This window comes from Echinococcus granulosus (genome assembly GCF_000524195.1).
Source record: "Echinococcus granulosus chromosome Unknown EG_S00036, whole genome shotgun sequence".
Classification (NCBI taxonomy): Eukaryota; Metazoa; Platyhelminthes; class Cestoda; order Cyclophyllidea; family Taeniidae; genus Echinococcus; species Echinococcus granulosus.
In genome coordinates, this window is record NW_020170416.1 from 186,758 (window position 1) to 196,550 (window position 9,793).

At 45.1% G+C, this 9,793-nt stretch overlaps 2 protein-coding genes across 2 annotated transcripts in view; both read right to left on the reverse strand. All coding sequences in view use genetic code 11, as the record gives it.

Moving 5' to 3' along the window:
- EGR_05129 (Protein pangolin) overlaps nucleotides 1-3,277 on the reverse strand; it is a gene marked incomplete at both ends in the record, with an annotated part of 4,103 nt that extends 826 nt beyond the window's left edge. Inside the window, 5 exons of the mRNA XM_024494378.1 lie at nucleotides 68-530; nucleotides 924-1,431; nucleotides 1,591-1,794; nucleotides 1,884-2,225; nucleotides 2,826-3,277. Coding sequence (XP_024351164.1) covers nucleotides 68-530; nucleotides 924-1,431; nucleotides 1,591-1,794; nucleotides 1,884-2,225; nucleotides 2,826-3,277 — 1,969 coding nt within the window. The remainder of the gene's footprint in view (nucleotides 1-67; nucleotides 531-923; nucleotides 1,432-1,590; nucleotides 1,795-1,883; nucleotides 2,226-2,825) is intronic.
- Nucleotides 3,278-8,629: 5,352 nt separating this feature from the next.
- The window catches only part of EGR_05130 (hypothetical protein), a gene marked incomplete at both ends in the record, with an annotated part of 2,510 nt that continues 1,346 nt past the window's right edge, over nucleotides 8,630-9,793 (reverse strand). Inside the window, one exon of the mRNA XM_024494379.1 lies at nucleotides 8,630-8,652. Coding sequence (XP_024351165.1) covers nucleotides 8,630-8,652 — 23 coding nt within the window. The remainder of the gene's footprint in view (nucleotides 8,653-9,793) is intronic.

Genomic DNA, 9,793 nt, shown 5'->3' on the forward strand with positions numbered 1-9,793 from the left:
TGGTGTGCCTCCGACCACTGGTCTTTTGCTCTCCCCGTTACGGTGCTGGTGGTAGCGGTGGACTTACTTGCAACTTGTTGCGGTGAAGACGGCTCCGACTGCAACTTGCCGGCCTTTAGAGCTTCGTCGTACTCGGCGTCGGTGAGAAATCGCACGCACTTCTTCTTTCGCCGACAGGGCTTGCACCACCGGGTCTGCTGCTCAAGCCCAAAACGGGCTCGGCACTTTTTGGGGTTTCCCAGGTCGACACCAGCTGCGGCTGCAGCTGCAGCAGCGGCAAGAGCGGCGGCGGAAGTGGAGACGTTGAGAGAGGTGCTACCGCCACAGCCACCACCACAGCCACCGCTCCCGCCACTGCCTCCACCAAAGTAGCCGTCTCCATCGTATAGGTCTCGACAGCCCGCACCACCCTCTCCACCTGCACCCGCGTTCATGGCCGAGGCGGCAGCCACAGCAGCAGCGAGTTTTCGCTTGCGTTTGCGTTTCGAATGAATTGCATAGTTGTCGCGAGCAGACCAACCAGGGAAGAGCTGCAATAGAGATTTAATGTTAGGAAATTTGCTGTCAGATTGAAAATTAACATTAACCTCTTCGAAATGACGCTAGACCAATTTTGTTTCGAAACCGAAACAGGTGGCATTACCTTCCCTAAGTTGTAACTATTATGCCATTAATTACTGCATCCCACGCCAATATTATTACTTTAAATTATTGTCAATTCGATGCTCTCACAAGCGTAGTGCTTTGATTGTTTGTCCAACTCTTCGTTTTAGTTACGCGGGTAGCGAAGGCTTTGCTATTGTACTTCCGCTGGAAGTCATGACCTTTGGGATATGTCAGTGGCTCTTCAGCCCTTTTGCACTCAATTTCCGTAAAAATTAAACAATGCCTAAAAAGATGAGGTAGAAGGGATGCCAACACACCTGGCGGTGAATTTCCTTCTCCTTTCGCGCCAGCTCGTAGTACTTTGATTGCTCCGGCTTTGACAATTCATGCCACTTTTTGCCCAGAATCTGATTGATCGCTGCAGACTCCTTTAATGTGCACTCCTCCTGAATCTTGGGCCTCATCTCCTTCATAAAGAGCATGAAAGCATTCAATGGTTTCTTGATGTGCACCCGTTTTGTGGGCACCCCTGTTCCGCTGTTCTCTGTAGTGATTTCACGGCGATACTGCGCTAATGTAGCGGCGTTAATCGTCAGCCCTGGAGATGAGATTGAAGCAGAAGTGGATTGCGTTGCTTTAGAAGGTGAACTAGCATTACCCGTGGTGTGTGGAGAACCGGGTGAACAGCATTGGTCTAGCGATGAGGCTGCTGCAGAAAGTGGCGAACCCCCACTGCCGGCCGATCCAATGCGCATGAGTTTTCGAGAGGGCGAATGCTTGTCTCCAGCGCCACTGAGTGAACTGGAGGATCGATTGTTGGTGCATCTAGAAATATAAAGAAGAAGCAGACCTGAGTAGTGAACAAATATGCATGGCAGGACTTCGAAAGTGAAAAATAATGAGTAAAAATGTTTTTTGAGGGTCTAGAAATCACTAAAAGTGGTGTTTGTGACAAGGTCGATTCAGATCTAACCCTTAACTCACCTCTTCGACGATCCAGCATCCACAAGGTATCGCGAAGCTCTTGAGTCTGCTCCGTAGTCTCCACCCACATTGCTACTGTCCTTAGGTGGGACATGCTGTTGTGAAGCTGGTTGAAGCTGTGTGTAGGTTAGCGGAGAGCCAGCGGCCTGAGCCTCTCCTGCAGCTAGCATCGAGGACCCGAACTGCATACCCGTCTTTGATTGACTAAATGGGAGGAAAATAGAAGTAAACCCCTTCTTGTCCATCAGTTAAACCTCAGAAGTGTTAGCGAGGCTTGAATGCATACTACTCACCAATAGGCAGCAGCAACAGCAGCTGCAGCAGGCGAGGCAGGTGAGAGGGCGAGAAGGGAGAGCGCGGTGGCATGTGGACTGCTCGCGTCCATTTTCTCGCTGGCTCCATTGGTGGCGACGGCGAGGGAGTGATGCAAAGCTGCGGCGAAGGGCGAGGCCTGTGGTGGAGGTGGCGGCGGGGCGGCGGCCGCAGCTGTCGGTGCCACCGGCGCGGATGGGGGTGGGAGGGGCGAACTGGCGGAGGAGGAGGCTGCTGACGACGCTGCCGCAGCTGCGGTGAGACTGGAGAGGAAATGCACTGCTGCTGCTTGTCGGTTGTGTGGCGGAACGTGATTGAAGATGCTGGAATTTGGAGAGCAAAGGATAAAAGGGGGCAAAAACGAATCGTACTTATAAGTATTAGAGTAGTTACAATTTGTCTTCATGCGAAAATATGAAAAAAAATGAGGGAATGAATGAAAGCTGCAGAATGGTTTTAAAAATAACGTTTCAAATATTTTTTTTTGGAGATAAAATAACAAACGAGACCTTTCTCGTCGGTTGTGGATGTTTCTCGACCTCAAGTCGGAATCTCTTATCTAAATATTTAACATTATTTTCTTTACTTCCATTTCTGACTTTGGTGCAGTTAATTGTCGCTTTGACGGCAATTATGTGGTCCTAACAAATAAGTTGATGCTTTACAAAACCAAAAAAAATCATAAAGCGGCGCATTGCGCGGCCTAGTTTATCCCACGGTCCTCATTTTTCCATTTTCTACACCTTTCACTAGCCATCACACAGTGGCAGTTCAAGAGGCTTTGTACCACGCATTAGTCAGGGATGATAATGAACAAGCAAGTAAAATAGGTGCAAACTAGTCACGTTTAGCCTTTGCAGTCTAGTTTATTTTCTTTTTGTCAAATATGGCCCACATGTGTGACGTGCGCGACATTGACTCACTTGGGGGTGAAGGACGGTGAAGAGGCAGCCGCAACAGCAGCCAGAGGGCTGGAGAGCAACGCAGCAGCGGCGGCAGCAGCGGTGGCAGAGGCAGCAGTGGCGGCAGCCGCAGCAGCAGCGCTAGCGGAGGCGGAAGATGCAGAGGAATGTTGAGCAGCTGGCGTAGCGGGTGCCGAGAGAGTAGTACCGGAGGAAGTGCCGGTGCCAGGGGTGGAAAGGGACGGGGGGACAGCAGAGGGCCCCGATGTCACTGCTGCTGGAGGAGGCGGTGGTGGTGGTGGTGAGAAGACTGCAGCTTCAGGTGGAGAGCGAGTTGGATAGAAGCAGCTGCCCAACACAGCTGCTGCTGCTGCCGCTGCAGCTGCGAAGTGACGACCCGCTGAAGGTGCAGCGTAAGGCGAAGGCGGGGCTACACCGAAGTGGCCGGACATCGGCTGACCATAGGCTGCCATCCCGTAGAATCCGGCTACAGCAGGGACAACATGGAGACTTGAGAGGAGTTTTCTTGGTACCTGAGGTTATAAGTAACTCAAAACAATCGCTAATTAACCAGAGATACGCCGGCTTATGCCCACTTCTCGCTGCTCCAGTTACATAACTTCCGAATTTCCAAAGCGCTACTAGTGACACCATAAGTAGTATTAATAGGACATTAAATTTGGGGCTTATTTTTATTGTAAGCACATCTGCGCGGAGTATGCAGCGATAATTAAAAAATGAAAGAATTTTTTCACTATTAATGTGTCTCGTTAGGTTGAATTTAAAAAGAAGAACCGGAATAGGAACCTAAAATTTTAATCTACAATTTGACCATAAGGGCAAATGCCACACATAAGTCCAAAATGGCAAAAAATGTAACTTTTAATATGTTTAACAAAGATGGTGAAAAAAAATGTGGAGCGGATCGGATGATTTTGGTTCGATCAGGCAATAGCCTTTAATAAACTCCCAAGAGAATAGTGTAAGGTGTCGAACCCGAGGATGTTATGACAATCTCCATCTAACAAATCGACGCCACTAGCAATTTATAAAAGCATACCTTGTCACCTTTTTGAAAACCATTCTGAAGCTCATACAGCGCAAGGGGCACCAAAGAGGAAGCAACATCACCCCTATATACACCTCAGGGTGCTGATGCGATGAGTACGGACCGCACAAGCCATCTAGCCGGCCAAGGGCTCCACGACGAGAAAAATGAATAAAAAAGGAAACCCCTAAGTTTAATCTCAAAACTAGAAGATTAGTCATTGAAGAGGCTGTATGAGTGCTCAATATGAATTTAGCATTCGGATTGTCACAAGATCAGGTAAGTTATGCGTTTATCCACCTTCGCCGTTGGAGCATCTACTACCTCAGTGAACAACTACAAATAATATGATAAACTCTACTCCAAATGATAGCAATCACAAGAGACATTCTTCCACTATCTCACCATCAGGGTCGGGGTTACTGGTTCATAAATAAATCGCACCATCAATCATCACCATCTCCATCGTTGTCGCAGGGATGGTGAATCATAGCAATCCACTTGGATAGACCATAAAAGCCAGTGTTTCGATCACACTGGTTAAAAAAACACGCGTCGCAACAGAAGCACCGGTGACAACAGTAACAGTCAACCAGGGCGAAGGAACAGCCACACTTAATTTCCACCACACCGCACCAACTAATCACTCAGTTGGCTAGTCAGCAAGGAAGCAAACCAACCAGCTGAAAGAGGCATAAATTATATCAAGCGCCGTCTTACAATTTATGTTAACTAAATTCACTTGCAAGTTGACAGAAAAACACCGGTGTATGCGCGCGTGTGTGCGTACATGCACGTTTGCGTTTGGGTGGTAGGCAGAGGCCAGTCAGACAGACAGAGGGCGAGGAAGCAAGAGGAAGTCAGACACGGGGGTTCAGAGCCCCCACCCCCAACCCACTACGCCCACAGAAAAAAACACCACGCTATGGTAGGCGAGAGTAAGCTAAAAATTTTGCCAGCAGAAGCAGAGGGAAATAAACGGCCACCACGAAATTAGGAAGGGGAGGCGCTGTTCCCATCAATTGTTGGTAATGGTTTTGCCTGTATGACTAAAATATCAAAATTCCGAGTTGTGAATTTTGCTGTGATGTTTTCATAAGCTTAAGCAGATTGGCTAAAATGCTTTTTCCATCCCTCCACTCCTAGATGCCAGGGGCTCGATGACGATGATTGATAACGGGAGACACTTAACAACATGAAGCATTTTTAAAAGACAATTAAATAGAATAAGAATTTTAAATTCTGCTTCCAAGCAAAAGATTGCCAGTACTTTTTTTGCGTAGCCATACGTGATTCAATTTTTGTATCACTAAATATGGGCGCCCGATTTAACCAAACCTTTTAATCATGACCAGTGTGTAGACCGAGACGTTTCAATCAAACCACAACAGCTTCACTGATAACCTCATTAAGTTTATTGACAGAAGAGTGCATTTGCTGTCTTTAAGAATAGGCCGCAGACTTGACTGACACCCTCAAATCCACCACTGGAATTTGGGAATCTTGAAGGTGGAGCACTACTAGAACGCACTTAGTAAAAGCGTATTTTGTAAGACTGATGACATTACATTGGAGTGAGAGGAAATGTACAAAATAAATTAGATTTTACGTTACTAAACTGTTGGTGAACTATTTTACAAGTAAGGCTGTCATAAGTATGCGTTCACATATGCTTAAAATGGCACTTAGACCTTTTTTCTTTTCAAGTGGAGAAAAAAATTCAAGTCTGATTTGGCGAAATCTAATAGGCCAGCAACAGAACAAAACATTTATTACAATCACAGATCTGCTAAATCATTCCTACTGTAGTGTGATTTATAAAGTACTCTAAATTCACCTACGTCACCATAATGATTGAGATCCAAAGGGCAATGCAGGATTCGCATCGCTTCCCGCCTAAAAATGGTGGCTTTTTCTCCGCCTACGGAATAAAACCTCTTCCAAGTGGAGCAATCTCTTTACCAAATCATGAAACATTGATATTCCCTGTGCGCTGAAACAGGGTAATGTAATTTCATTAACAATTTTATTTTATTCAGCCTCATTTGCAGATACGGCATGATGTTTGTGTGTTTGTGTGTGTGTGTGCAGTACACATTTTATTGATATCCATCTCCTATCGCCTCTCTCCCGTCAATCTTCTTGATTCCCCATAACTGAAGGCTGTCTGTAAAGCCATCATCACACCACTTGACATAATTGTCTTTGTTCACAAAATCATGACATAAGGCGCACTATCTTACCACTACCATCAGCGATAGGAGAGTGAACTTTGAACCAGACGTCATCACATACACCAGTACACACACACAAGCGGATAGGTAGAGGAAGAAGCTTTTTTTTACTGGAGGCAAAATTGAGAGGTGTGTATGCGTATGACGATGAACTGTGAGAAAAGGCAGTGGAAATCCACAGACAGGAGAGTCGCAAAGTTTGATGAGAAATTTTGACGGAGCACAGGTGACACACCAAAGGAGGGAGGGAAGGGGTGGGGGGGCAAGCTGTGCACTAAGGCACGGTAAAATTTTCCCGCACTTGGTCTGACAAGAAGGCAAAAACTAAATAAGAAGCTTTTGTTTTTAGGTATTATTTTTTCGATAATACGATGTTGGTGACTAAATGTGACTGGAGCTAGAAGCAATTCAACTTGGATAGGCCATGGCATTTTGAAGGCAGACGGATTTGCTTTAAAATTGCGTGATAGAAGCGGATCTGTATGCCTGCTCGCCTATTGGGATAAAAACTACGAAGAATGACAGGAAAGTTCATGGATCATGACGTATCTAGTCCTTTACAAAATTGAGGTGATCCGTAAGTCACTTAATTTTAACATTATCATTATCCCAAAGCAGATGCTTTAAAAATCTCTAAAAAGGCATGAGTTTCAAAATATCAATCAATTAAGTCGAAAGATGGTGAACTTCAAGAATTAAGGCATATTATGTTATGCCAGGAGGAAACATTTCTGAAACGATTACCGTAAAAATATTGCCAACAATACGAGAATGTTTGTTTTAATGATAGACCCCATCCACGCGGGTCTTTCCAACGTCCAGACTTCCTCTGTCATTAATAAAAAAGCTGTGTTGGAGACTAACAGGCTTTATTTTGTCTTCAAGGGTGGCTGTGGTGGCGTTAGGTCTTCAACACACTAGACAGTCTTCGAAGAGCTATTAATGCAGATGAGGGAACAAGAGGACTAGAATTAAATTGCCTTGTAATGGGAAAATCTTAACCCAGACAAACACAGGAATACAATCGTTCCTATTGATACATAAACTCACACTTCGGTAGTTTGAAAAGCTTAAGCCAGCAAGAATAAAGTGGAAGAGAATATGGACAAGCTTGTAAATTGAACAGCGTTTTGGTGTGAAAAGAAGCCATTGACAATTTGACACACGTCAGAAAGTAGTCGATTAAGATTTAAGTAAAGTTTGTGGGTAAAGGGAAATACTGCTATAGGGATGAACTAATAGATGGATGAACAGGCGGACGGACGAATGCATAGACTCGGAATGGATCCGGGACAGGTCTAGATCCAAGATGAGGAGATTGAGAACCAATGAGGTGGAAGATGGCAGAGGAAGACTAATTGGTAGAATAGAAGAGAACATCACTTGCGCCCTATATCACGCCAGAGTGCCCAGTGCACAACCGTATAAATTAGCACATTTGATAAGTCTGGAAGTATTCGCATTCACATTCGCACATGCACACACTCACGCAAAGCTGTCAGTGAAAAGAGCGTAAAAAATGCACGAACACACACAGCTTCCATTACCTGCCCGTCTGCCTACTCGCCTGTGTACGCATGAATGTATTTATCTTAATGCAGACGCGCAAATTGGCACATTCCCCTTCACCAGGGCGGCAGCAGCAGCAACCGAGGTCAGGTAGATCCATTAGTGAAAAGGTTACTCGACAAACCATCCACATAGCTCCCCACAGTCTCGTATAGCCGCCAGTATTACCATTGTTTTCACTTCCCAATGTTCACAGAAAAAGAAAAGAGAGGGGCGCGATTGCCAGGGGGACAGAAGAGAAAATTTAAAAAGGAAGAGGAAAGAACAGCGGAGTTGCGTTCACACACACGCACACAAATTGTAAGAGGGGAGAAGGAAGGAAAAGGGGTGAGCGTGCCCCCGCCCCGTCACTCTCACTCCACGCAGCCCTCCGCTTTTTGTTTCTACTTCAGCGCGTGCGCTTTCACTCGCTAGCGGGCGGACGAAGGCGCAGCATTGACGTGACAGCTTCCGTTGGGTGGAAAGCAAAAGTGAAAAAAGAACAGCTCTGAACGAGCTACCCCGCCAGTCAGGTAAGCAGGCAAGCGGATAGGCGGGAGGGCAAGCTAGGAAGCGAGAACCTGGTAGGATAAATCGTGAGCTGAGCGTGCATGCGTGTGGGAAGGAGGGCATTTTTTGCGTCTCCTTGAGTGGTGACGGAGGTTGTGGTGGTAAAGAATGAGACATTTCTCCCTCCGAAAATAAAATCTACTCAATCCTTTTTTCTAGTTCCTTCCTCCTCATTCGCCTTTTATAAATCTTTCAAAGGAGCGAAGGAAATTGGGGCTTTTAATAGCCAGCGAGGTCGCATGGGGTGAGCAAAAAGGAAATTAAATTTAAAAAAAAAAAGTTGCCAAAACGGTTGAAGTTGTCATCTTTGATCTTACAGTATTTTAATAGAACGTTGAAAAAACAGTTAAGGTAAAAAATCACCAGACCTTTTCAGACGCGATGACACAATATTTTTAAAAAAGTCAGAAATACTTAATGGGAGATCATGACTTCAAACAAAAATTACCTGAAAAAAAATATTTTTAAAGTTTAAAAGAAGCTGTTCGCGCTGTCCAAAACTAAACTCTCAAAGCGCGTTGAACGCTACCATCGACAGCCCTAATTTCAGCGGTGGACGCTCAAAGACGGGATGATGTATAAAAGAAGGAATTAATGGGACTAGAAAGCAACAAAAATAGACCAAGCCAATTAATGGAAGGATTGGCGAATGCGAGATGGCTGGAATGGTGGATGGAGAGTGTTAATGGGGTTGGAATGAATGATGCTATAGAGGAATAGATGGGAAGGTTGAATGGGCAGACTCCGAATAAGTGCACGCAAGATAGATGCAGGGATGGTAGAACCACGCAGACGACTTATCAACTCTGACTAGATCAATGACTTGAAAGTAAAAGGTTCAAACAATCGAAGTGGGGAGTTTAGCCACGAGATTCTTAATAGAGAGCTTGCCATTTCCACCCTCTAGAGGTGGATGCATCACAAAATTTGGCATGAAGTGGAAAAAACCATTTCGTAGTACTTTATTTCAGTAGCATCCGTGGAAGGATCACCCTTTGAAAGCGCCATGACTTGCATTACATAAGATTAGTTTTATCTATTCATCACTGGAAAAATCACTTACACTAGCTTTTGTTGGAAAAACTCCACACTAATCACACCTTGGCTACCCATAGCCGAGAAGGCACCACATGTCGACTGGCATTAAACAGTAGTGATAGAATTAGGATTCTTTATCTCAAATAGACAAATAAAAAAAACCAGCAGACTGGCAGACAGCTTATCAGGCACAGAAAGGGCTGTGAATGGAAGCCAGTGGCATTTTCAAGTTCACCTTTTAAACTCTTGCAAATTGCATACGCAGGTGGAAAAAGGTGCCTTTCCTCTTGGTAAATGGGAATTCAGGGAAAAAAGACGCTTTATCAGGAAAAAATAAGAGTACTAAATAAAATGGAAATGGACATGAGCGGCTAGATGCTTGATTAATGGATGGATGGACGAAGGATGGATAGATGGATACAGGATGACTGAAAGGATACAAGATGGATAAATAGATACGAAATGGATGTAGAACGAATGGATGGATGGATACGGGCTGAAAAAGGGGTTGTTGGGTGGATAAATGAATACAGGATGGACGAATAGAGGAC